Genomic DNA, 27957 nt, shown 5'->3' on the forward strand with positions numbered 1-27957 from the left:
TATGCAACTTTTTTTCTCTGTTATCTCCCTTTCAATGTGCATTTCTCATTGTATATTAGCTCTTTGTGTGCTTGGGCCATACCTTTTTCTAAAATCATGTGTTAAAATGCGATTTGTCTTAGCAATGCATAAATTAAGCTACAGTTAAATTTGTTTCTTAATAGACTTCAAAAATCCTTGACATGAAGTAACCAGACAGAAGGCTGCACCATGCAATGGAAAAGGTCTGGACTTGAAGGCAAACAGCCCTATTACAATTCTAGACGATTCTAAACACATTTTAGTTTGTGTTTGTTGTTGTTGTTATTAAACAATTGAATGGGGTGGGGGGGGGGTGAATAACCCTGACAACTAAAGGAATGACATAATGAGTGAGGCATGCACAGGTTACTTATGGAGATAACCCAGCCAGAATAGCAAGCACCACTGCAATGTAATCGAGTGGATGAAAGGACAGCCACCAGAGAAGTGGTATCAGGAAAGGGTGGGCATGGAGAACACTGAGGACCAGGGCGCCCACATCTGGAGGGGTCCCACACCACTGTAGCCAGAGATGCATGGGGAGCACAGGAGGGAGAACCCTCTCCAGACTGAAGTGAGGACCTGCTCAGCTCCTCTCTAGAGCTCAGGGGAGAAGAGGTCCTATACCATCCTCCTTCCTGACCACAATCCCATGTTAGTTTTCCAGTTACTGGGAGTCCAGGAATGGCTCCCTGGGAAGCATGGATGGCTGTGCCACTCTTGGAAAAGCAGTAACTTTCATTATAATTTAATTAAGGTGCATGTTGGTCCCCTGTGATGCTGGGTACCAGCCATATCCCAGAAACCCATCGTTCCTGATTGACAGCAGAACATCCAGCAACCCATCATTCCTGATTGACAGCAGAACATCCAGCAACCCATCATTCCTGATTGACAGCAGAACATCCAGAAACCCATTGTTCCTGATTGACAGCAGAACATCCAGCTTCCCTGGAAAATGCTGGCTTCCCAAGGCCCTGCCCTTGCCGAGTCCACCTTGAGGAACCAGTCCTTGTGCCTAGAGCCCATGACTCTTTAATCTTACTGATACTGAGTCCTGGGTTTCAGGGACACAGTGAGATCTGACCAAGGAGTTCCCAGAATAAGGGCCCCGTTGTCCACTTCTCTCCCTTTTGTAATTGATGGTCACAAAATGCAATAAGTAGAGGAACCCATTTTCTTATCTTAATGTGAAGGCCCAAGAGGCAGCACATGGGTAGGTGGAGTGATATTTACTCTACACGCAAAGATAAACAGTTCCAAAGGACACATGAAACTATAAGATTATGGGCTCCCAGTTAAATATGTCCCCCACCTGGCATACAGGCTCCCCAGACTTGCTGCGGAAGGAGAACAGAGCAGCAGCGTACCTGACGTTGGTGTGCCGCTTGACGTACAGGTTGTGAAAGTTGTTGGTGTTTTCCATTTGGCCGGCTTTGGGGCCCTGCAGCCTCTGGATGATCTCGGCTTTCATCTCCATGGCTATGTGCGCTGGCAGCAGGGACAGCAGAAGCCGCTCCTGAAACCAGGTGTGGAAGGAAGACCAAGAGATGTCACACAACCAAGGTCACAGCCAAGTACCATCTGAAATCAATACTGATTTGTAGTCAGGCTAATTTGAGGACTTTTTACAAGTTAAAATACAGACTCTAGAAATACATATTGAAAAAAATATAAAATTTTCTAAGGTCAGAGTGTGTTATTATATTCTTTATTATTTATTGAGCTCTAAGCATGTGTTCTTCAGTATGGAGAATAAAGGAAGGCATAGTTATTTCCCTGAGGATATTACTTATCTATTTTGATTTTAAAGTAGTGAAGCAGAAATAATATTAAAATGCCAGAAACCAGTGGTCAGTCTAAGATAGAAAACACTCATTTTCACCTGCTTGTTCATTTGAGAGATAAAGTACAAGCTTTATTGCACTTTTGAAAGTCAACCAATATTCCACATTTCCTAAGTAAGAGTCACATATTTTCAAATATTTCATTTCCTCTGTGGTGACCATCCAATCCTCTTTAATGCTTCTAAACTATTATAAAGACAGAGTCAGAAATATTAGCTTCTGAAAAAGACATCATCTATGAGAAACTATAGGTGGGACACAAAGAAATGATAACATATGAGATTTTCTTGTATTTTTAGTCTTTAAATTCAGTATTTGTGGTACACAATAGCATGCAATCTTACACATACTTTAATCTGTATTTATTATAGTTAGAGTGGCAACTTTTCCAATCTCTTCAAGGAAACTATGCAATTTTTTTTTTTTTGAGAAAAAGTATCATAGACAGCAATCTTTGCAAGTTGATATTCATCCTTGAGTGTTTTAAACATTAATCTATTACAGAAAACACCATATTCTTCAGGCATTGTGGATTTAGCTAGTGGCATTCAGTGTGTATAAACAAACATTTGTTGAATGCCACATTTTCTCCTTCTTCCACATTGTCTCTTTTATTCTTTAAAAAAATTTCTTTTTGGTGGACAAAGTGGTGAGAGAGTAGAGGAAGGGGTGGGGAAGCTGGGCTTTGCTCACAGATTCACTGGTCCAGGTGTCTGTCCCCTGGGCCCACCCACAGTGCACATCGCTTTGGGGCTGTTGGGAACTTTCACCAAGGGAGCAGAGGGTAGGCCAGGAGTGCATCTTGATGAAGATGAAATGACCCTCACCACAGCCCATCCCCAGCCTGACCCAGGAAAAGACAGGTGCAACGTCAACAGGAGACTCAGCGTGTGCCTGTGTGAGGTCTCAGTGCATGGTAGGGAGCGTTTCTCTATGAACTGGCATTACTGAGTGTTGATTGTTTGTTCATCCCTTCCGTCCTTCATTAACCCAATCAGAAAACATCCATCACTGCCCATTAAATGCCAGACCCCTTCATAAGCACTAATGGTAAATGCAAAGACGAAGGGGACAGTGTCCCTAATACCATGCTGTTCATGACCAGGAAGGGGCCCACCCACGGTGCATAGCTGTTAGATGAGGCTAGAAAGACAGGCTGGTATTTGGAGGAAGCCACGTGCCTGAGATCTGGGAAAAAAGGGGGAGCTAACAGACGAGGAGCACCTGCTATGCACCACATGCTCCCAGGAGCCATCTTCACGTGAACCAACTGAATCAAAACAACAGCATCATCTGACGGGTATTGTTACCAACCTCCTTGCAACAGAGGCAAAAGAAGCAGTTAGATAAAGGGCAGGGAGCTGACACTTGTCATAACACTTGTCACACACCAAAGGGAATTTTATTGGTACTTACAAAAGTAAGAGAACACTTTTTATTTAATAATCAACTTTTTACTTTTTTGTTAAATTCCCCTTGATGTTTCCGTTTAAATTAAGAAATGAAATGGAGAAATCAAAATTTTCTAACAAGGTAAATGTCCATATATACATCTGGGGAAATATAAATTAATATTAACTGTACAAAATAATGAGGTTAATGTCTGGTGTGGTCTAAAATATAACAGAATGAAATGCACAATGACAATAATACAAAAGATGAAATGGGAGTCAATGGAATAAAAATGTTTTGAGGTCCTAGAATTGTGTAAGAAGTGGCAAAAGAAAGCAATTTATGTTAGACTGTAGTAAGTCAAGAATGGATGCAATTTCCACATCAGCAACAAAAAGTTTGAAAAACTGTATGACTAACAGGCTAACAGAGAAAATGGGAAAGAAATCCTTGATTAATCCAAAATAAATCAATAAAGAAGAATCAAAGAAAACTAAAAACAGGTAGGGCAAATAGAAAATAAATCATAAAATGACAGTTATTAGCGTATTGTGTCAGAAATTATATTAAATGTAAATGGACTAAATACTCCAAATAACTGACTAATACTGTCAGATTGGACTGAAAAAAGACAAAATGTAACTCTAAACTACTCACAATAAACACATCTTAAATATAAGAATACAGAACTATCAGAAATAAAAATAGATACACCAAAAAGAGATAAATTATAAAAACCTTAATGAAAAAAAAAAGCAGTATAGCTATACCAATATCAGAAAAATACTGTAGATATTCCAGTCTTAGGCGAAAAGATTGACAAGTCCACAAATTTTTTTTTGGTGGGGGAAATACCACTAGATTTTATTGTGGACATTGGCAATATAACCCCTTATGTGGTTCCTTCCACTCAAAGAGACTGGTGGTGTGAAGGGTAGTGAAGTGGGGGGCTTGTCTATTGCTTTATTTCTCAATTCCTGCAGGAGTTCCTGGAAAGTAGCATTTTCTCTGTAGTTATTTGTTCAATGAATGAAGGATCTGCTGTGCATTTTATCTAGGTCACAATAAAGAAAAATCTAATTTCAAAGCCTCTGTTCTTTGTTGGTACTACTTACGTGGAGACCTGGGTAGAGAGTGCTTATGATTTAAAATCAGATTAATGACCTCTTTTTTTTTTTTAAACATCTTTATTGGAGTATAATTGCTTTACAATGGTGTGTTAATTTCTGCTTTAAAACAAAGTGAATCAGTTATACATATACATATGTCCCTATATCTCTTCCCTCTTGCATCTCCCTCCTTCCCACCCTCCCTATCTCACCCCTCTAGGTGGTCACAAAGCACCGAGCTGATCTCCCTGTGCTATGTGGCTGCTTCCCACTAGCTATCTATTTTATGTTTGGTAGTGTATATATGTCCATGCCACTCTCTCACTTTGTCCCAGCTTAACATTCCCCCTCCCCGTATCCTCAAGTCAATTCTCTAGTAGGTCTGTGTCTTTATTCCCGTCTTGCCCCTAGGTTCTTCAAGATCATTTTATTTTTTTAAAGATTCCATATATATGTGTTAGCATACGGTATTTGTTTTTCTCCTTCTGACTTACTTCACACTGTATGACAGACTCTAGGTCCATCCACCTCACTACAAATAACTCAATTTTGTTTCTTTTTATGGCTGAGTAATATCCCATTGTATATATGTGCCACACCTTCTTTACCCATTCACCTGTCGATGGACACTTAGGTTACTTCCATGTCCTGACTATTGTAAATAGTGCTGCAATGAACATTGTGGTACATGATTCTTTTTGAATTATGGTTTTCTCAGGGTATATGCCCAGTAGTGGGATTACTGGGTCATATGGTAGTTCTATTTTAGTTTTTTAAGGAACCTCCATACTGTTTCTCCATAGTGGCTGTATCATTGTACATTCCCACCAACAGTGCAAGAGGGTTCCCTTTTCTCCACACCCTCTCCAGCATTTATTGTTTGTAGATTTTTTGATGATGGCCATTCTGACCGGTGTGAGATGATATCTCATTGTAGTTTTGATTTGCATTTCTCTAATAATTAATGATGTTGAGCATTCCTTCATGTGTTTGTTGGCAATCTGTATATCTTCTTCTTTGGAGAAATGTCTATTTAGGTCTTCTGCCCATTTTTGGATTGGGTTGTTTGTTTTTTTGATATTGAGCTGCATGAGCTACTTGTAAATTTTGGAGATTAATCCTTTGTCACTTGCTTCATTTGCAAATATTTTCTCCCATTCTGAGGGTTGACTTTTCACCTTGTTTATGGTTTCCTTTGCTGTGCAAAAGCTTTGAAGTTTCATTAGGTCCCATTTGTTTACTTTGTTTTTATCTCCATTTCTCTAGGAGGTGGGTAAAAAAGGATCTTGCTCTGACTTATGTCATAGAGTGTTCTGCCTATGTTTTCCTCTAAGAGTTTGATAGTGTCTGGCCTTACACTTAGGTCTTTAATCCATTTTGAGTTTATTTCTGTGTATGATGTTAGGGAGTGTTCTAATTTCATTCTTTTACATGTAGCTGTCTAGTTTTCCCAGCACCACTTATTGAAGAGGCTGTCTTTTCTCCATTGTATATTCTTGCCTCCTTCATCAAAGATAAGGTGACCATATGTGCGTGGGTTTATCTCTGGGCTTTCTATCCTGTTCCATTGATCTACATTTCTGTTTTTGGGCCAGTACCATACTGTCTTGATTACAGTAGCTTTGTAGTATAGTCTGAAGTCAGGGAGCCTGACTCCTCCAGCTACGCTTTTCATTCTCAAGATTGCTTTGGCTATTCGGGGTCTTTTGTGTTTCCATACAAATTGTGAAATGTTATGTTCTAGTTCTGTGAAAAATACCAGTGGTAGTTTGATAGGGATTGCATTGAATCTGTAGATTGCTTTGGGTAGTAGAGTCATTTTCATAATGTTGATTCTTCCAATCCAAAAATATGGTATATCTCTCCATCTATTTGTATCATCTTTAATTCCTTTCATCAGTGTCTTATAATTTTCTGCATACAGGTCTTTTGTCTCCTTAGGTAGGTTTATTCCTAGATATCTTATTCTTCTTGTTGCAGTGGTAAATGGGAGTGTTTTCTTAATTTCACTTTCAGATTTTTCATCATTAGTGTATAGGAATGCAAAGATTTCTGTGCATTAATTTTGTATCCTGCTAATTTACGAAATTCATTGGTTAGCTCCAGTAGTTTTCTGGTAGCATCTTTAGGATTCTCTATGTATAGTATCATGTCATCTGCAAACAGTGACATCTTTACTTCTTCTATTCCAATTTGCATTCCTTTTATTTCTTTTTCACCTCTGATTTCTGTAGCTGAAAATTCCAAAACTATGTTTAATAATAGTGGTGAGAATGGGCAACCTTGTCTTGTTCTTGATCTTAGTGGAAATGGTTTCAGTTTTTCACCATTGAGGATGATGTTGGCTGTGAGTTTGTCATATATGGCCTTTATTATGTTGAGGAAAGTCCCCTCTATGCCTAATGTTTGGAGGGTTTTTATCATAAATTGGTGTTGAATTTTGTCAACAGCTTTCTCTGCATCTATTGAGATGATCATATGGTTTTTCTCTTTCAATTTGTTAATATGGTGTATCACATTGATTGATTTGCGTATATTGAAGAATCCTTGCATTCCTGAGATAAACCCCACTTGATCATGGTGTATGATCCTTTTAATGTGCTGTTGGATTCTGTTTGCTAGTATTTTGTTGAGGATTTTTGCATCTATGTTCATCAGTGATATTGGCCTGTAGTTTTCTTTCTTCATGACATCTTTGTCTGGTTTTGGTATGAGAGTGATTGTGGCCTCGTAGAATGAGCTTGGGAGTGTTCCTCCCTCTACTATATTTTGGAAGAGTTTGAGAAGGATAGGTGTTAGCTCTTCTCTAAATGTTTGATAGAATTCATCTGTGGAGCCATCTGGTCCTGGGCTTTTGTTTGTTGGAAGATTTTTAATCACAGTCTCCATTTCAGTGCTTGTGATGGTCTGTTTATATTTTCTATTTCTTCCTGGTTCAGTCTCAGAAGGTTGTGCTTTTCTAAGAATGTGTCCATTTCTTCCAGGTTGTCTATTTTATTGGCATATAGCTGCTTGTAGTAATCTCTCAGGGTCCTTTGTATTTCTGCAGTGTCACTTGTTACTTCTAGTTTTTCATTTCTAATTCTATTGATTTGAGTTTTCTCCCTTTATTTCTTGATGAGTCTGGCTAATGGTTTATCAATTTTGTTTATCTTCTCAAAGAACCAGCTTTTAGTTTTATTGATCTTTGCTACTGTTTCCTTCATTTCTTTTTCATTTATTTCTGATCTGATCTTTATGATTTCTTTCTTTCTGCTAACTTTGGGGTTTTTTTGTTATTCTTTCTCTAATTGCTTTAGGTGTAAAGTTAGGTTGTTTATTTGAGGTGTTTCTTGTTTCTTGAGGTAGGCTTGTATAGCTATAAACTTCCCTCTTACAACTCCTTTTGCTGCATCCCATAGGTTTTGGGTCATTGTGTTTTCATTGTCATTTGTTTCTAGGTATTTTTTGATTTCCTCTTTGACTTCTTCAGTGATGTCTTGGTTATTAAGTAGTGTGTTGTTTAGCCTCCATGTGTTTGTATTTCTTACAGATTTTTTCCTGTAATTGATATCTTGTCTCATAGCATTGTGGTTGGAAAAGATACTTGATATGATTTCAGTTTTGTTAAATTTACCAAGTCTTGATTTGTGACCCAAGATATGATCTATCCTGGAGAATGTTCCATGAGCACTTGAGAAGAATGTGTATTCTGTTGTTTTTGGATGGACTGTCCTATAAATACCAATCAAGTCCATCTTGTTTAATGTAACATTTAAAACTTGTGTTTCCTTATTTATTTTCATTTTGGATGATCTGTCCATTGGTGAAAGTGGGGTGTTAAAGTCCGCTACTATGATTGTGCTACTGTCGATTTCCCCTTTTATGGCTGTCAGTATTTGCCTTATGTATTGAGGTGCTCCTATGCTGGGTGCATAAATATTTACAACTGTTATATCTTCTTCTTGGATTGATTCCTTGTTCATTATGTAGTGTTCTTCTTTGTCTCTTGTAATAGTCTTTGTTTTAAAGTCTATTTTGTCTGATACGAGAATTGCTACTCCAGCTTTCTTTTGATTTCCATTTGCATGGAATATCTTTTACCATCCCCTCACTTTTAGTCTGTATGTGTCCCTAGGTCTGAGGTGGGTCTCTTGTAGACAGCATATATATGGGTCTTGTTTTTATATCCATTCAGCCAGTCTATGTCTTTTGGTTGGAGTATTTAATCCATTTATATTTAAGGTAATTATCAATATGTATGTTTCCATCACCATTTTCTTAATTGTTTTGGGTTTTTTATTGTAGGTCTTTTCCTTCTCTTGTGTTTCCTGGCTAGAGAAGTTCCTTTAGCATTTGTTGTAAAGCTGGTTTGGTGGTGCTGAATTCTCTTAGCTTTTGCTTGTTTGTAAACATTTTAACTTCTCCGTCAAATCTGAATGAGATCCTTGCTGGGTAGAGTAATCTTGGGTGTAGGTCTTTCTCCTTCTTCACTTTAAATATGTCTTGCCACTCCCTTCTGGCTTGCAGAGTTAGCTGTTAACCTTATGGGGATTCCCGTGTGTGTTATTTGTTGTTTTTCCCTTGCTCCTTTTAATATTTGTTGTTTGTACTTAATTTTTGATAGTTTGATTAATATGTGTCTTGGCGTGTTTCTCCTTGGATTTATCCTGTTTTGGACTCTTGATTAACTATTTCCTTTCCCATATTAGGGAAGTTTTCAACTATAATCTCTTCAAATATTTTCTCAGTCCCTGTTTTTTTCTCTTCTTCTTCTGGGACTCCTATAATTCAAATGTTGGTGCATTTAATGTTGTCCCAGAGGTCTCTGAGACTGTCCTCAATTCTTTTCATTCTTTTTTCTTTATTCTGCTCTGCAGTAGTTATTTCTACTATTTTATCTTCCAGGTCACTTATTCGTTCTTCTGCCTCAGTTATTCTGCTATAGATCCCTTCTAGAGAATTTTTAATTTTATTTATTGTGTTGTTCATTACTGTTTGTTTGCTCTTTAGTTCTTCTAGGTCCTTGTTAAATTTTTATTGTATTTTCTCCATTCTATTTCCAAGATTTTGGATCATCTTTACTATCATTATTCTGAATTCTTTTTCAGGTAGACTGCCTATTTCTTCTTCATTTGTTAGGTCTGATGGGTTTTTGCCTTGCTCCTTCATCTGCTGTGTGTTTCTCTGTCTTCTCATTTTGCTTAACTTACTGTGTTTGGGGTGTCCTTTTTGCAGGCTGCAGGTTTGTAGTTCCCATTGTTTTTGGTGTCTGTCCCCAGTGGCTAAGGTTGGTTCAGTGGGTTGTGTAGGCTTCCTGGTGGAGGGGACTAGTGCCTGTGTTCTTGTGGATGAGGCTGGATCTTGTCTTTCTGGTGGGCATGTCCACGTCTGCTGGTGTGTTTTGGGGTGTCTGTGGCCTTATTATGGGTTTAGGCAGCCTCTCTGCTAATGGATGGGGTTGTGTTCCTGTCTTGCTAGTTGTTTGGCATAGGGTGTCCTGCACTGTAGCTTGCTGGTCGTTCAGTGGATCTGGGTGTTGGCGTTGAGAGGGAGATCTCTGGGAGATTTTTGCTGTTTGATATTACGTGGATCTGGGAGGTCTCTTGTGGACCAGTGTCCTGAACTTGGCTCTCCCACCTCAGAGGCACAGCCGTGATGCCTGGCTGGAGCACCAAGAGCCTGTCATCCACACGGCTCAGTATAAAAGGGAGAAAAGAAAGAAAGAAAGAAAGAAAGAAAGAAAGAAAGAAAGAAAGAAAGAAAGAAAGAAAGAAAGAAAGGAAGGAAGGAAGGAAGGAAGGAAGGAAGGAAGGAAGGAAGGAAGGAAGGAAGGAAGGAAGGAAGGAAGAAAGAAAGAAAGAAAGAAAGAAAGAAAGGAAGAAAGGGGATAAAATAAAGTAAAATAAAATAAAGTTATTAAAATAAAAAATAATTATTAAAAAAATTTTTTTTAAGTAATAAAAAATTTTTTCAAAAAAGGAAAGAAAGAAAGAAGAGAGCAGCCAAACCAGAAAACAAATCCCCAATGATAACAGGTGCTAAAAACTATACTTAATAAACAAAAACAAAAACAAAAAAAAAGGACAGACAGAACCCTAGGACATATGGTAAAAGCAAAGCTATACAGATAAAATCACACACAGAAGCATTCACATACACACTCACAAAAAGAGAAAAAGGGAAAAAATATATATATATCTTTGCTCCCAAAGTCCACCTCCTCAATTTGGGATGATTTGTTGTCTATTCAGGTATTCCACAGATGCAGGTACATCAAGTTGATTGTGGAGATTTAATCTGCTGCTCCTGAGGCTGCTGGGAGGGATTTCCCTTTCTCTTCTTTGTTCACACAGCTCCCGGGGTTCAGCTTTGGATTTGGCCCCGCCTCTGCGTGTAGGTCGCCTGAGGGTGTCTGTTCCCCGCCCAGACAGAACGGGGTTAAAGGAGCAGCTGCTTCGGGGGCTCTGGCTCACCCAGGCCGGGGTGAGGGAGCGGTACAGAGGAGGCGGGGTGAGCCTGCGGCGGCAGAGGCGTCGTAACGTTGCACCAGCCCAAGGCGCGCCGTGCGTTCTCCGGGGAAGTTGTCCCCGGATTACGGGAGCCTGGCCGTGGCAGGCTGCACAGGCTCCCAGGAGGGGAGGTGTGGAGAGTGACCTGTGCTCGTACACAGGCTTCTTGGTGGCGGCAGCAGCAGCAGCCTTAGCATCTCATGCCCGTCTCTGGGGTCCGCGCCGATGGCCGCGGCTCACGCCCGTCTCTGGAGCTCGTTTAGGTGGCGCTCTGAATCCCCTCTCCTCGCGCACCAGGAAACAAAGAGGCAAGAAAAAGTCTCTTGCCTCTTCAGCCGCTGCAGACTTTTTCCCGGACTCCCTCCCAGCTAGCCGTGGTGCACTAACCCCTTCAGGCTGTGTACACGCCGCCAACCCCAGTCCTCTCCCTGCGATCCGACCGAAGCCCGAGCCTCAGCTCCCAGCCATGCCCGCCCCGGCGGGTGAGCAGACGAGCCTCTCGGGCTGGTGAGTGCTGCTCGGCGCCGAGCCTCTGTGCGGGAATCTCTCCACTTTGCCCTCCGCACCCTTGTTGCTGCGCTCTCCTCCGTGGCTCCGAAGCTTCCCCCCTCCGCCACCCGCAGTCTCCACCCGCGAAGGGGCTCCTAGTGTGTGGAAACCTTTCCTCCTTCACGGCTCCCTCCCACTGGCACAGGTCCCGTCCCTATTCTTTTGTCTGTTATTTCTTTTTTCTTTTGCCCTACCCAGGTACGTGGGGAGTTTCTTGCCTTTTGGGAGGTCTGATGTCTTCTGCCAGCGTTCGGTAGGTGTTCTGTAGGAGCTGTTCCACATGTAGATGTATTTCTGATGTATTTGTGGGGAGGAAGGTGATCTCCGCGTATTACTCTTCCGCCATCTGAAAGCTCCGCCCTAATGACCTTCTTGGTCATAAATACCAGGCCTGGGCAAAATCTGGATCAGTGGTGTTCACACAAAGGGAAATTTAACTACTCTGCAAAATAACGCAGTGATTACTTTGGGTTTTTCTCTGGCAGACAATGATACTGTGGGTATGGGAGAGGAGTGAAAGACTCATTCAGGGGGAGGGGAGACCCCAGCTTCATATCAGCAGGCTGCATCCAAGGAAAAAGAGAACATTCAAAGTGTCTCCTGGTTGGAAAATGGTTGGTAAACATTGGCAACTACTTGAAATTGAATTTTGATTTGATTTGTATTCTGAGCTCGAATTCCCTTCTGTTATTCTCCAAATTTCATTAATGATCTAACAATATAGCAGCATCATGTTAGCTTAAAGGTGACAATGTGAGTTCAAATTCTGGACTACAGCAAAATGTGTGAGACATCTCTGCATCCAGATGGGGCCAAGATAAGCAAAAGCAGGAGGATGGAAAATAACTGAGGTCAAAAATAGAGTGAGAAATCAAGTAATGTTTTGGTTTTTCAACAGAACAGGTGACCCCAGAAAAATGGAGCCACTTGGAACTCAGATTACCAAGAAATTACTAATGACGTGAAAAATAGATGTCCGTATTTTAAAACTTAGAAGAAAAGCTGTGTCCTTGTTACACACAAATTGAGAGTTCAATACATTTGGTTGATGATCTAGTGTCTATACAATTCTGCTCCCTCTCTGATCTCAGAACCCACATGGAAAGACAGTGGGATTTATTTTTAAAATAAATGGCACTTTACTACCTTTTGTAATCTTAATACAAAGAGCTGTTCCATCATCTACTCCTCTTTTGCTACCCACCTGACAAATACATCTATTTGCCACTTATTGTCATTTTTCTGTGTTTTGGCTTCCATGACCAACCAGATCGTTAGACATTTGGGAAGTCTGAAGGTCATAAAACACGTGATACATCCAAGGAAGTACTTAGACAACAAAACAACAGACGTTGTCCCTTAAAGTTTGGAACTGAGTTATGCTAATGCTGCATTCACTTAATTCCATTCTGGTAGCTATTGAGCACACTGTATGTATTGATTAACCCTGTATGGGATGATCTCTCTTTCTGTTTATTGATCAGTGTATTGCATCACTGGATGTGAGGTCAAAATATTATAAAGGGCTCATAATGTTCAAAATCTATTTAAACAAATAGAGGAAACCTATTGAGCAGAGTATGAAACTGATGTCAACAAAATCAGAAGACCTGTCTGGTCACCCTCTCAGACATGATCAAAGCAGTCCCAGATGGGAGCAAAAGGAGGCATGTTACTGAGAGTGCTATCAAATCTCTGTCATATAGCAAGTAGATACTGAATCCATATTTGTTAACTTCGAAAACAGTGACAAGAAGTGTTGGCATGTAGGAATAACAGATTATGAATAACCAGATTATGAATCTGGTCTAGGCTATCTGTTTAGAAATCTCAGTGGAATCTATGTCTACAGAGATGTCTGATGATTAGCTTAAGTAGATTAAAACCAATTTTGTACCTTCTGATGGGTGATGGAAGAGTCAAGGGCTAAGAAAAAACAAAACGCACAAGGTCACAATGCTTAGTTGACATCGTTCTGCATTATTACCATATGATGATAAGCTGAGTGTCCACGTGGATACGGTGCAGTCAGTCGACTCTCCCAATGTTTATATTCATTTCTAGTTATGCTTTCTGGAGCCGATGTTGGTGGTGTCCTAACCATATTCCCTCTGTCTTCCTTGGAGGTCACCTGCAGGCTGTTCCTTTCTAAATCTACAGTTTCCTGTGCCTCAACCAATGAGAAAGTAATTGATGGATATTAAAAAAAAATCATTTATAAAATGATGGATAAATGCCCCAGTTTCTGCACCCACACCCCTCAGTGGGCAGGTCTGCACATCTTCCACACTTCCCTTGGAGGGTCTCCAGATGGACTGAGCCCCTGTTGCCAGTTGCCCCTTTCAGTAGCTGGAGCTGAACCCTCCCTGGTCCACTCGCTCTGCCACCTGGAACCACTTCCCAACTAAATGTCCACACCCACGTCCTTGCCTTAGGGCTGCTTGGGGCAAACCTGAGACATTTCTAAGCATCTCTCTTCTGCCTACATTCTGTAATAAGAATACATTAAACCCCAAAGCACACAGAGCCAGCCTTTCCTGAAAGACAGATGTTATGAACAAAAAAGATGAATCAAATATAGTAATTTTCTTTCATGCCCATAACTTCATTTTAACGACCAAATGTAAACCATGATCTTTATTTTAGCCCCACATGTAGACAGATGACTGGCTTTTTATAGGTAGTTTGAAAAATACAGGAAATCAACTCCATATGTTGTGTAAACCAAATTTTTCTTTTTGTGTGTGTGTTAAGAATTTGTGTGAAGGTAGAATGGAATAAAGATTTTGGTAACAGCCAACAAGCCAAAGGAAAGGACCCATGGCTTCTCCACTATCATGTGATTCTGGTACCACTGGTGGATGGCAGGACCTGTGATCAGATTCCATGGACAGGATCCGTGCTCTGGGGTCTGCACATCTCCTCTTGGTGATCACAGCATTGGGTATTGGGGTAAGCCTTAAACAAAAGCCTGTACTCAAATGTGGTAAATCAAGGCACTTTTAAATATGTCTGTCTTCCATTACAAAATGCTTTGCTCTGAAAGAAAAGCCCAATATTATGGCACACATGATAAATTTCAACTCAGTTCATAATCTGACAAGGTTAATATTTCCATTAATATTTCAGCTTTTTGCTAATATAGCTGTGTGCCCTGCCAAATTATCTGAAAGCAACACACAAACTTAAGTGTTTAATATACTGGATATGACTTAGCTACATTACCTCCAAATACACTGGTGAATTTTCTTAAGGGGACTTTTGGAAAATCAAGTTGTCACAAAATTGATTGATGCACACCATTGCTATTTCTTTCTTTTGCTAGAAAAGATTGTCTAGCTACCGAGAATCTGGATAATTCCAGCCTATTCAAAGGTTATCCAGTGAACAGCTTGACCTTGGTTTGACAGTTCCATTTTAACACATCCCTTTATTTCCAAGAACTTGTTCTTTTAAATTGTGCCTCTGAGAAAAGCTACAGAGTTCGTAAATTTCAACATACTACTGCTCAAAATTCAGGACACTCTGCACTCCAAAGCATTTCTAATATAATGAAACAAAGCAGATATTTAACTTTATATTTATGCTACTTTTGAGATTATTTCGGTTGATAGGAAAATCCAATTTAAGCAAAGATAACTTGTACTTAAATTTTGAGCTAAGATATAGTGATGTACATTATATCCTTTTCCTGCATTAAACAATGCATGTAATAAATATTGAAACCTGCTGTATTTTTCAAAAGGGAGGCTGACAGGGACATGCTTTTTTATAAGAATTAAAAAATTTTTCTCTTTCAAAATTCTTATTTCTATTTAGTTCTTATTTTAAGTGCAATTCAATTACATCAGGATGCCAAACCAACTCAATAAATAGAAGGGATATTGTTATAAATTTTTCTTCTCCCAATAGAAAGTAGCTACCAGAAGAAACAGACACCAGATCCCTAAGCAGCCACTGTGTTACATGTGGTGCTGAGGAGACAGATGATGTTATTCACTATTTTCCTGCAGTATAAAAGGACCAGGTATCCACTCAGAGTCAAATGCTGAAAACTCTGTACTTGGAAAATACCTGCCAGGGCTGTGCATATATGTCAGTATCTTCCCTCAGCTGCATCTTGTCTTGCAGCCAGCTTCATGCTTGCAGTCCCTGAGAAGAAGCATCCTCCACTGGCACCAACCTCTATCACTTGCACATCTCTGAAGTTAAGGTCTAGTAACAACTGCTATTGCCACTGTTTCTTGTTATAAAATTTAGTTTGTTTCTCTTGGGTCCATCCTTAGAAATCTTGCTTTACATCAATCAAATCAGAACACATTTAATACTCTTACTATTTGAGAGGCCTTGCTTTATCTTTCTTTGACTTTTACAAAAGAGTCAGTAGTCATATTTATGTATGATAGAAAGTAGCAGTACTTTAGAGTAGAAACAGCACCTAGGTAATAGTAGATGCGAGTCCTGCCCTTTCTCTGTCACTACGTAGAAGACCTCAATTAAATCACTCCAGCCTTTGAGCCCCAGTTTGGTTGTCTAAAAAATACGTCTGTTGGGGGCTTGAAACTTGTGTCTTCCAACTGTATAGCCACTGACTGCTCGTCCCACTCGCTCTGATTTGCAAGCTCAATGAGGATTGAGATGGCTGAGACACTTTTAGAGAGCACATCATTAATAGAAGGTGGGAAAAAAGAAACAGTCATTCACATGTGATTACTCTCCAGTTTGGAGAAGTTAGAGAACAAAAGGCTAATCAAGTCAAATTATAAATTATGTCTCTAGTCACAGGTGACAGTAAATTGATACTTCTAAACTTGAACTGTTTACCATCAATCCAACTCTTTAAAATAGAGCCTCTAGTGGAAAAAACTTCACTCATAAGGTAAAAAGCATTCAATCCTTGGGTGGGAGACTATGGATGTCCTAGGATAAGAGGCACAGCTCTGTTCCCTAGACCGGGCAGCAGGGCACATGGCTGTGCAGGTGCCCAGAGCAAGATGGTGGGAGGGTCTATGAGCATCACACACATCTCCCTGGCCACTGCTCCCACGTGTTCTGAGACAACACAACTCAACACCAGTTATGTTATATCACCCAAAGGGGATCTCACCGTGCAAACAGACCTCCACACTCACATGCTATAAAGTATAAAAGTAAAATACTCCAGAGTAACACTGATTCTGGTCTGATTTGCCTCTCAAAGGTCATCTGCCTATATGCAAGGAACCCCTCCAGCCTGAAATAGGTAAAGCCAGTTGAAGAAGATGGCAGAGAGAATGTGTGAAAACTGACCACACTGCTGAATTTCAGAGAAAAGAAAAACTCATGACGTACACGTGGCCAGGTAATTTCTTCTGAGAAGAAGGTGGAGATGCTGACAGTACCGTCGACAGAAGGAAATGATAAGGTATAGATGTAATATGTGGGATCAATTGTATTAAATACTGCAAGGAGTAACATGGAATACTTTAACATTCAAACGCAATCCCTCAATGAAACTGTATGCCATAGACGAGCAGATAACAATGTAGTTATATACAAATAACACTGTAACTGAATAGTTGTTCTGAAATATGTGTTGGCCCTTCCTTTCCTTGCCCCACTGATCAGAAGCTTGGTCTCGTGGTTCGGTCTGACCAATGAAATGTGAGGGGCGTGATGTGTGCTTCTTCTGAGCAGAAGCTTTAAGAGCAGTGTGGGGCTCACCACGCTTTCGTTTCCCTATGCTTTGGGGACCAGTAATGTCCCAGGTAGGAGCTACTCTGAGCCTGAGTCCAGTGTAGGATGCAACGTGGCAGCCCACCTATACTGGACAAATACAAGGTCTCCCTTCCATTATCATTGCCAGCCCCTTCAATTTGGGGGCACTTTTTGCCATTGCACACCTTAGCTATTCAGACAGATGCAACACCGTGAAGGGAGTGTACACCACCCCATGTGCTCAATCCTTGTGTGCATGTGATCTTCACAGCTGTTCTGACTTGGTGAAATTTCATTTACTCACTCAGGCACTTGGGGTTGCTTTGAGGGGTGTAGGAATTACACAGGCTGGGAATTTCCCCACCCAGGGTCAAACGTTTCTCTTCAGCTATAAAAAAACAGGGATCACTTCTCTAAAAGATTTGTTCTAAGGAAAGGCTGAAGTCTTGAGAATTTACCCATTCTGCTTGGCTGTAGGTGTCACCCTATATACAAATTCCTGTTTTCTCCGTTCTCCAATCAAAGTGTTTGTTCTCGTTGGATGCCAAGCAACGGGCTTTCATCAGCCAGCCAAGTGCTCTCACACTTAAGAATGTTGGCAGTGCCGTGTCGCACAGTGATGTTTGTACCATCAACCATGAAAAGTACTGAGAAAGAGCCCGGGAGTGTGTCTGCACGGGCAGATCCTTGATGGTGGTGAGACTGCGGGTTCACTCTGTTTAATCCCTCAGTGGCTTGGGATTCTAGTCTGGCCTGGGCTTCTCAGTCTAAGGCTGGATGTTTGGGTGTTTCATGTTATGAAACCATGATGAGTATAAGAGACGTGGGGAGGGGTGAGGGTGGGTGCCAGAGGCTATGGAGCTTTGGAGGGGAGACCAGTCCCTTCAATGTAGCTACTAAGTTTGGCCTCAAAAAAGGTCTATAAATTCATGTTTGGACCATTTAGAATTGTTGCTCAAAGAACAGACCTCTATCTTACATGGAAATGAACTTTCTCCTATTCTTCCCAGGAAATTATAGAACTACTCTACTTGAATGCAGTTGCTGTGCTCTTTTTTTAAAATTTATTTTATTGATGTATAGTTGATTTATAATGTTGTGTTAGTTTCTTGGTGTACAGCAAAGTGACTCAGTTATGTCAATACATGTATGTACATTCTTTTTCATATTCTTTTCCATTATGCTTTCTCACAGGATATTGAATATAGTTCCCTGTGCTCTACAGTAGGACCTTATTGTTTATGCATTCTATATATTGAATATAATAGTTTTCATCTGCTAACCCCAAACTCCCTGTCCTTCCCTCCTCCACCCCCTCCCCCTTGGCAACCACAAGTCTGTTCTCTATGTCTGTGAGTCTATTTCTGTTTCATACATAAGTTCATTTGTGTCATATTTTAGATTCCATATATATGATATTTGTCTTCTCTGTCTGACTCACTTCACTTAGCATGATAATCTCTAGGTCCATCCATGCTGCTGCAAATGGCATCATTTCATTCTTTTTTATGGCTGAGTAATATTCTACTGTATATATGTACCACATTGTCTTTATCCATTCATGGATAAAGATGGGCATTTAGGTTGGGCATTTAGGTTGTTTCCATGCAGTTGCTGTGCTCTTAATTCAATTATTTTTTTCCATTCAACAGATATTAGTTGACTACTTTCCATGTACCAATTCCAGTTCTAAGCGATCTGTAATCATTATCTTGCTTAATTCTTCCCCAACCCAATGAAGTAGGTATTATTACTTTCCTCATTTTTATGAAGAGGAAACTGAAGAAAAAGAGGTTTGGAGACTTGCTAAGTATCCCACATCAAGCAGGTGGTGGAGTCAGTATTTGAGCCCATGGAGGCAGTCAGTGGGTAGAGGTCTTCTTACCATCCAGAAGAAGAGGCAACATACAAAGAGGCACAAGAAGAAATAACGGCTCCAGCCAGTGATGGGGACGGATATTGTTCCACATGGTAGTGTCTCTGGGTGTGGTTGACTCCCCTCCCCACTCCTTTTTATTTGGTGGGGAGAATAATCCTTTTTCCTAATTGTGCTGAACTTGGAGACTTGAACGCCAACGCAAACTTGGTCTTGGGGTAAGTCTCACAGTCTCCTACGGTGTTGACAGCCCTCAACCTCTTCCCACCCCTCAATCCAGACCCCTGCCAGAGGTGTGCCCCCGGCCACACTGGGGCACACAGCAAATACCAGCAAATATCAAAAGGCTTTCTTTGAGCAGGGAGGGAACCGAGGAGATTTCTGGAAGAAACTGCTTGCCATTTCTCTCATGAACACAGGACCGAATCCTGAGGTGGGCATTTGCTTTTTCTCTGCTGCGAATGCAAAGCTGAGGAGCTGGCTTGGAGGGGTGATCCAAGGACTCTCCAGCGTGGAGGTAGATGTTCACATTTCTGCTTATTTGTCCTGAAAACTAAAGCCTCCAGAGGAAATCCTCTAAAGTCAAAACCTTGCAGATAATACCCTTTAAATATGGTGCCTACCCTTAAACACTAATTGTCCCCTTGGGCACTGATACTGTTGATACCAATAAGTGAGAAAAAAGAGAGAGCGGAATTGCACTAATTCTCATTCTGCTCATTAAGCAATGTCCTAAGTTTCCTCAGGTACAAATGAAAGATGCAATCAGCAAATTGGACTGCAAAATCACCATGGCAAAAAGTAGAAGGGCAGTCCCGTTGCTAGAACTGTCCTAAGGTAACTCAAATGAAAGGACTGTGGTTCGAACGCAGGAATGAAGGTGCTCTTTTGCTGCAGTTTGCTGGACTGTTAACTTGTTACAGACCCGATCTCTGAATGAATACTGTTGGCACATGATTTTTAAGCTTTATCTTTGTCTTTAAAAAATATGTTCTCTGTAATCAGACTGCAGATTTTCTTTCAAGGATTCTCCCACCTAGATTTCACTAAGAGTTCTGTCTTTGGAGAGAATGACATCAAATATTAGCTAAAAACAGTGATTCTGGTTCAGGATCTCAGATGCAACTGCTGGGGCTCAGGGCAGCCCCCTACCCCACTCCCAACCACAGTGACATCCTGGTTATTCTGAATTACAGTTACTTGAGAAACAGCCAGTGCAAAAGGAATACTCTGGCCCACCCTCTCTGCCCCCCTTAAAGCAGCAAATAAATCTCCCCTGTGAAAGGTACACTCCCAGTGCCAGGAGGTAGAGACACACCCTTATGGCCAGAGAGAGGGAATTCAGGGCCGAGAAGCTCCTATAAACAAACCTCCTTACTCCTTTGATTTACTACCCAAGCCCAAACTCAGTTTTGATTCTTCACTAATTAAGCACCCAAGCTTAAATTTCTTTGTCTTGTCAATTTCTCACAAACGTATTGTTTCTTTGTCTAAAAATATAAAAACTGCCTGCTTTGGCCCCTTCTAATGTTCTATTTCTATGAGATCTCCAAAGGTATGAACTAAATTTGTATTTTTTCTCTTGTTCATCTGTCTTGTGTCACTTTCATTATTGGACCAGCCAAAAGAACTCAAGAAGGGTAGGGGGGAAATTTCCTCCTCCCCAACACATGGCTACCTGACAAAGAAAAATAAATCGTGGCTTGAAGCTTCTATAATTTAAGAAAAACATCTCATAAGAGAGTTTATTGTTAGTTACATATGACGATAACTCAAGTCTAAATCATACAGGTAATGTAGCAGGAAACCTTGATTTGGTGTGTTTGCTAACTCATTTATTTTTTCTAAACATATACATTCTTAAGAATTCATCAAAATTTTAAGCCCGGAGAAAGCAAACTGGCAGCCCGTGGGCTGAGCCTTGCCAGGCAGATCAGCTCTGACTGGCTTGCAGGGAGCACACATGCATGTTTGTGTGTGTGCAGGTGGAAAGAATTTGAACGCTATTACGTAGGACATGTAATTTCATTGTACACATTCACCTTGTCGGCCAGTCCTCTACATCTGACTTCTCGCCTTCAGCACTACGGGCATTTGGGGCTGGAGAGTTCTTTGTTTGGGAGACTGTCCTGTGCATTGCAGGATGCTTAGCAGTTTCTACCCCACAGTCCTAAACCTAAACTTGACTTCAAGAGTTCCTACCCACTGGATACCAGTAGAAATCCCATCCCCAGCCGTGATAACTGGAATCACCTCCAAGCATTGCCAAATGCCCCCTGGTTGGGTGGTGGCAGTCAAAGTCTCCCCTGGTTGAGAACCATTGTTCTAAATGTGAGGCTCCTCCTTTGGACCTCTAGCCCGACTATTTATCCCCTATTGCTCCTTCCCTTTCCCTACTTCATTCCTTTCCTCCCTGGACTCCAAGGTCCATCACTTCAATTGCTTTCTTGCCTCCATCCTCCCAGAATGGAAGAGGACACCTTCCTAGGGCATCCCTTGGAAGATATCATGGCTTCTGCTCACACGCCATTGGCCAGAGGTGATCATAAGGCTATAATCACCTCTGAAGGATGCTGGGACATGTCTTTGTTCAGGATGGCATGTGCCCAGGTAAAAAGATCCTCTTAGTATAGAAGAAGGAGAGAATGGATATTGAGAGAAAAAACAGAGGTCTCTGTCACATGCAGAGAAATCCAACGCTGCATTTCCAAGACGGAAACTATCACCTTCCTTTCCAGAGCTGTTCCTCCCCTTGTAACCTTAGTTAAGTTAAAGGTTGATCATCTGCCCAGCTGCCCAAGCAGAAACCACTCTCATCCTCGATTACTCTTCCGTCTTACCACCCCGCAGCCAGTGAAGCAGCGATTCCTGGATTCCTGTCCTTCACACTGTGGAACTTGCCCCTTCCCCTTGACCTACGGCCACTCACCAGTTCACCGTCACCCCTGCCACCCATCTGATGAGTGGATCATCTCCTAACTGGGCTTCCCACCTCCTGTCTTCCCCTCCCACTTTCTCTCCTGCAGCAAAGGTCTTTCTAAAATGTGAAGCAGGCAAATAAGGTCAGTCCCAGCTCTGAACGTCTACTAACAAATCCTAAGCCCTCCAGGATGTCACCTCTGGTGTAGTGTATCTTGCATCTTGTGTTCACCAGAGGTGAACCCCACCTCCTTCATTTCTTCCTCCTCAGCCTTGAGCCTGTGGTCCAGCTCTTCTGAGTCACGTGCAGCCCCAGCTTGGCGCTGCACTCACCTCTTCCCTGGACAGCATGCTCCCCTGGGACCTGGACCCCAGGCTCCATCACTCCGTTCCCACCCACACCACCGGCATTCACTAAGGCCAGCCCTGCTAACTCTTCAGTCAAGCTTCTAATCCCACACCCGCCACCTCTTCCATCACCTCCTCTCTGAGAGCTGTCCAGCTAGGTGTTGTGTGTTGTTTTGGCATCCAATGTTTACCCTCAAACTCTAATCATCTATTTACTTTCCTGCCCGAAGCTGTACCCAAACTGTGCCTTCTTCAATATTATGTCCCCGGCGTGGAACACAGAGCTGGGAACACAGTAGACACTCCATAAACATTTGTCAGATGGACACAGGAAGGAAGGCATGGATGTGTGACTAAGGCCTCATTACACTTTGTATAAGTGGGCAGCTCATTAAATAGTCTGCTTTTTCAATGATGGAAGTCAGGAGAACATTCTGGCCTCAGCTCTCATTAAGTGGATGGTGGGTAACAAAGGTGGATGATGTGTAACTTCTTTGGCTACCAGTGTCCTCCCAGTAGCCTGAGAGGTGTTTGAGTATGTTTCTGCTGTCTCTTCCACTTTGAGCTTTCTCCCACTCTGCAAGGTGTCAGGAAGAAATGGGAAGACATCCTTGAGTGCAGCAGCAAAAAAGAAATATACTTTGAAATTTTGGGGGTAATTTTGAAAAACCTGTGATTTTCTCCATTAGAAGAAACGACGGGAGCATGTATATAACAAATATATGTATATATATTATATAAGTATGTAATACATGTGCATATATATCCATATCTATATACCTATAGATCTATAGATGTCTTTTAATCTTGTCACCATACATATTAGTTGGCATGTGTGCATTTACATTCTTTCATGGATTTTTCTTAAAGTTGTGTTAATATTTCATCTTTCTAGAGCTGATGAAGCAGGCACTCTCCTTTTTGTTATTCTGCAGGTACGAATTCAAGTGCTCATGTAGATTACATTGGGAAGGCTCCTCCTGTCTCTGACTCAGCGTGATGAAAGACGCACAGCCCAGAGCACGATGTGGAGGAGCTGAAGAGAAAGGAATAACTTATGAACTGCAGCCCTGCCACAGGGCAAAGGGGGCAAGTTTTCTGCCAGGAAACAAAAACCGAGATCAGCATGGGAATGAAAGCTATGGCTCATGAGAAGATGCTATGTTACACTTAAAAAAAAAAAAAAAAATATATATATATATATATATATATATATATATACACTTATCGATTAATTTAAATTAACTACATCAGCATATATAAACTTGGGAATTCTCCACTTTGTCATGCCAATAAAAATATTTGTCAAACAGTAAACATATTTTTAGGAGCACTAAATTGAAAGTGTGAAAGGCTGGTGTCTGATACAATACTGAACCATATGCAATGATTTCTAAGGAAAACAGCATCTTATTCTAAGCAGCTCCTGGGACCCTGCTGACCTGAGCTCAGGCCTGCTTTGGATTAGGGATGTATTTCAGTTATCCACTGCTGCAAAACAAACTGCCCCAAGCCCAGTGGCTTAGAACAACGATGCTTCTTTTTTTTCTCCCTCCTGATTCTGTGGATCAGCTGGGTGGTTCCTTTGCTGGTTTTGCTGCAGGCTAGTCACATGACTACTTTCAGCTGGGGAGGGCTGGCCTGGCTGGAGGCCCCAACACAGCCCTTTTGTTGGTTTGGCAGTTGCTGCTGGCCGGCAGCTGGGCCTTGGTTCTTCTCCCTGTGGCCACTCATCCTCCATCAGGCTGGACTGGTTTCCTGGTGGTGAGTCCAGAAAGCAAGAAGGGATCTCGGGGCCTCATGAGGCCTTGGCACAGACTTCCTACGGCATTAGTTTCCCGTATTCTATTAGTCAAACCAAGAATCACGCACACCCAGATTCAAAGGATGGGGAAAAATGGTGGTGTTTTCCATCAGATACAGACTGGATGACAGACATTTCCAACATTCCTGGTTCCAAAGGCATGGTGGATCCAAGGGTTAAATAATTTCTACAGGCCCTGGAGGCCCAGGGCCTCTCCATGCGGGACCCCAGGAGCCCAGTTCAAGTCAAGTCTCACCTTGACTTTCTGTGAATCTACCGTGTCTCCAGCTCTGCACACAACTCCTCTCTCTTCTCCTTCTCATCCAAACACTTGCTCCAGGCTGGGTTGACACTACATAGGATGTGATGCAGGAGGACAGGCTCTTGATGAGGAATTGAGGAGAATCCTACTTTATTCTCTCTACGATGCTCACATTTTGGCTTCTACCTCAACTTAAAACTTGGCAAATGATTCTTAGAAATGGCTTAAAGCAAACAAGATAGACAATGGAAATTAAGCAGCTGTCTACAAATGCTATGAGTCCCTTTCAATTTATTTTAAGATTGTTTTAGACATAAACTCATATGTATTAGCTCAGTAAAAATGGGTTTTTTAAAAAACTAATGTTGACTTTTTTTGTCAAGAAAATAAACGTAATAAAAATTAGATAGGATTGAAGAGATTTATTAAAATAAACCATCTTGAAAGGGAAGGGGAAAATTAATGAAATGGCATTCAGATATGTTTCATAATTCACTCTTAAGTGATCCATTGAAATATCTGGGAATGTTCTGTTATTGGTTGAGTGGTTTTACTAAACTGCTTTTCTGGTAGCTGATAAAAGCACACCATACCATACTACCCAAAGCAAGGTGCTCTTTGCATATGGAATAGGCAACTTAATAGAGCAGAAGCATCCAAAACTTTTAATTCAATTGACAGGCCTCAAACTTCTTATTCAACTTGCATTCAAAATCATGAAACTCACATAAAATGAGATGTCTGACTCACAGTCATCCTTTACTCAATACTGCAAAGCTACAGAATAAAAAATCACGTTTTAAAATACCATACACTTCCAAAGTGAAATAGAATTATCTATTAACTTCCAAAACAATTATTTCAAAAACAATCACGACCTTAGATACTTATATTTACAAATCTTCTACCGTAGCTGAATGGTTTTGTCAGTACAACGATGCACTTGCTGCCTGTAATCTGCTTACAACAGCAATACACTATCAACAACAATATCAGTGACATCACTGGTCTAGTGAACTCACCAATCCCTTCCACCACAGTGAAAAAAAACTTCTGGTCTAAACGTTTCCACAGCGGTCACCATCTGACCCAGTCTCACCTATGCAACTTTCCACCATTTCATTCATAACATTCCAGAGCTGCATCTGCTAATTTCTCCTTGAACGCTCTCTCCAGTTGTATTTTGCGTTTTGTTTCATTCTTCCTTTTCCTTTAACATTTGCTCTTGCCCCTCCTCTTAAAGGGGATGAGAAGAGCCCTCTGCAATGAGATTGCTGTGGGGTTAAAAGGATTAATGTTCAGAAAGGGCTTAGAACACGCCTGGCGCACAGGAAGTCCTGTACGTTAGCCTGGATGTTCAGAAATCTCCTTAGACTAGTTCAAGCCCACATGCATGGTGCTGTTCTCCAAATGTCCACTTGTCATTTCATTATTCTCTAACTCTTTCACTCACATTGGTTCCCCAGGTACAGTCAAAATTACTTTGGGGGGAGGGAGAAGCGTGCAGAGATAATGCATTTTATTTACACATCCTTTGCAATTCTAGATGTTTTTTACACTTATTAAGTGATCAGTAATTATGGTTGTGCCTGTTGATGACTATAAGTTTATAAATAAAATTGGCAGCCAAATGTAGGTGTCATAATAAAACTATAGGGCAGAACTTCCTGCTCACGATACCGAAGAGAACAGGCCAACACTTATAAAAAGCAACAAGGAAAACTCACCAACTGCGGCAACAGAACACAAAAGGGCATGACCCAGTAACATAAACTGCAGGAACCAAGGGCCAAGAAGAGAAAGAGAAGATTCCAGAGCTGAGCACGAGGTGGGCTATGGCTATACGTGGCTCTTGACATGGCCCACCCTCTCAAGCAGCCTCCCTGAGTAAGCAAAGGCCAGAGAATTCTTACGAATCCCTACAGACCCAGCGAGAGGCAAACCAAGAGGCATTCTCCGTTTCTGACTGAGGGAGAATGGAGATCACTGCATGGTGGAAACAGTCTGGAGCACCAGCTACTTTAAAAGTGCTCCTGCTGGATCCCAAATAAATTAGGAAAAAACCCATCACTACTGCAACTGACAAGCGGGGGCAGGAAGAGAAGAGTGGTAGGGGTCTCAGTCTATACCAGCGGTTGCCACTGGGGCCAATTCTGTACCTCCCCAGGGAGCATCAGGCAGTTCCTGGAGACACTGTTGGTTGTCACACCTGGAGGATGCTACTTGCCCCGAGTGGCCAGAGGGAAGGGACGGTGTTCGACGTCTGTACGGGGCAGCCTCACGGCAGGGCCGGATCCAGCTGCGTGTGTCAGCAGGGCTGAGGCTGAGAATATCTGCTCTAGGCGTCCGCTTCATCGCCTGTCGGGTTCATTGCATGTGCTTAAAATTTTGGCTTTGCTTAAGAATGTGATGAAATAATTGGGTCAGTAAAATCGTATCATAATTCTTGTCCTCTGGGAAGCAGTGGAACTCACGGACCTTGGAGAATCACCCCATGTTATTGTTACAAGCATATGTGGGCTATTTTATGCTGAGCAAGACAAGGGATGTGCCTACTTCCATGTTGAGGGTGTCCAGGTGGCTACATGCCACTGTATTCGTTTTCTAGGGCTGTCGTAAGACGGTGCCACAGTCTGGGGGCTTAAACCACAGAGATGTACTTCCTTACAGTTCTGGGGGCTGGAAGTCCGGGATCAAAGTGTTGGCACTTTTGTTGGTTTCCCCCAAGGCCTTCCTCCTTGGCTTGCAGATGGCTGCCTTCCACTTGTTTGTTCACACGGTCTTTTCTCTGTGTGTGTCTGTGTCCCGATCTCCTCTTCTTATAAAGATACCAGTCAGATTGGATTAGGGTCACTCTAATGACCTCATTTTAATGTAATTCCCTCTTTAAAGACCCTGTGACTACATACAGTCACATTCTGAGGTCCCGGGATTTAGGGCTTCAAAGCATGAATCTGGGGAGGACACAGTTCAGCCCCTAACAGAGTCCTTCATCCGCAGCACAGAGAAGGAGGTTGTCAGGACACAGGGTCCCCAAGTGGCTGCTGGGACCCATGGGCGGACAGACACTCCCTGCTCGGTCTTGCTACCCGCTGCCTTTTCATCTCCAGTGCCTCACCTGCTACTTGTTTAAATATTCTCAAGTGTCCTGAAACGTTCTCCAATCTCTTCTCTAACTGTCCTGGCCCTCACACTGCCGCCTTCTCTTGATACCTGTCACCCAGCTGCACCTACACTCCTAAGCAGCAGGAGGGGCCGCTGGGCAGCTTCCAAGGCTCGCCGTTTGGCAAGGAGTCATTTCCTCTCTGGAGGGGTGGGATACTAGAGTCTCATAGCCTCTCGGGAGAGAAGCAGAATTCTAACACTGGGAGGAAACGGTGCCTGACACAGAGCTTCCACCCATACAGCCTAGAGCAGGGATTGGCAAACTTTCTGTAAAGGGCCAGGAAATGAATAGTTCAGGCTTTATGTGCCAAGTCACTTCTGTCACAAATGCTCAGCTCTGCCATTGTAGCAGGAAAGCAGTCACAGACAGGGAGAAAATGAATGAAAGTGCTGTGAGCCAATACTTTATTTATAGAAATGGAAACCTTAATTGCATGTCATTTTCATGTGTCATGGAGCATTATTATTCTTCTGATT

At 41.8% G+C, this 27957-nt stretch overlaps 1 protein-coding gene and 1 long non-coding RNA gene across 5 annotated transcripts in view; both read right to left on the reverse strand.

The window, feature by feature from the left end:
* ADCY2 (adenylate cyclase 2) overlaps positions 1–27957 on the reverse strand; it is a 427841-nt gene that overhangs the window by 136600 nt on the left and 263284 nt on the right. For 3 of the 4 annotated variants that reach the window (XM_082454366.1, XM_082454365.1, XM_082454368.1), the window contains exons 5-6: positions 26984–27130; positions 1392–1540 (exon numbers count right to left, since the gene is read on the reverse strand). In XM_082454366.1, coding sequence (XP_082310492.1) covers positions 1392–1540; positions 26984–27130 — 296 coding nt within the window. The remainder of the gene's footprint in view (positions 1–1391; positions 1541–26983; positions 27131–27957) is intronic. The other variant, XM_082454367.1, reaches the window with a different exon arrangement.
* LOC309657252 overlaps positions 1–27957 on the reverse strand; it is a 110334-nt gene that overhangs the window by 55097 nt on the left and 27280 nt on the right. The window lies entirely within an intron of this gene.

The sequence above is a fragment of the Balaenoptera physalus genome (assembly GCF_965194825.1).
Source record: "Balaenoptera physalus genome assembly, chromosome: 3".
NCBI classification, from domain to species: domain Eukaryota; kingdom Metazoa; phylum Chordata; class Mammalia; order Artiodactyla; family Balaenopteridae; genus Balaenoptera; species Balaenoptera physalus.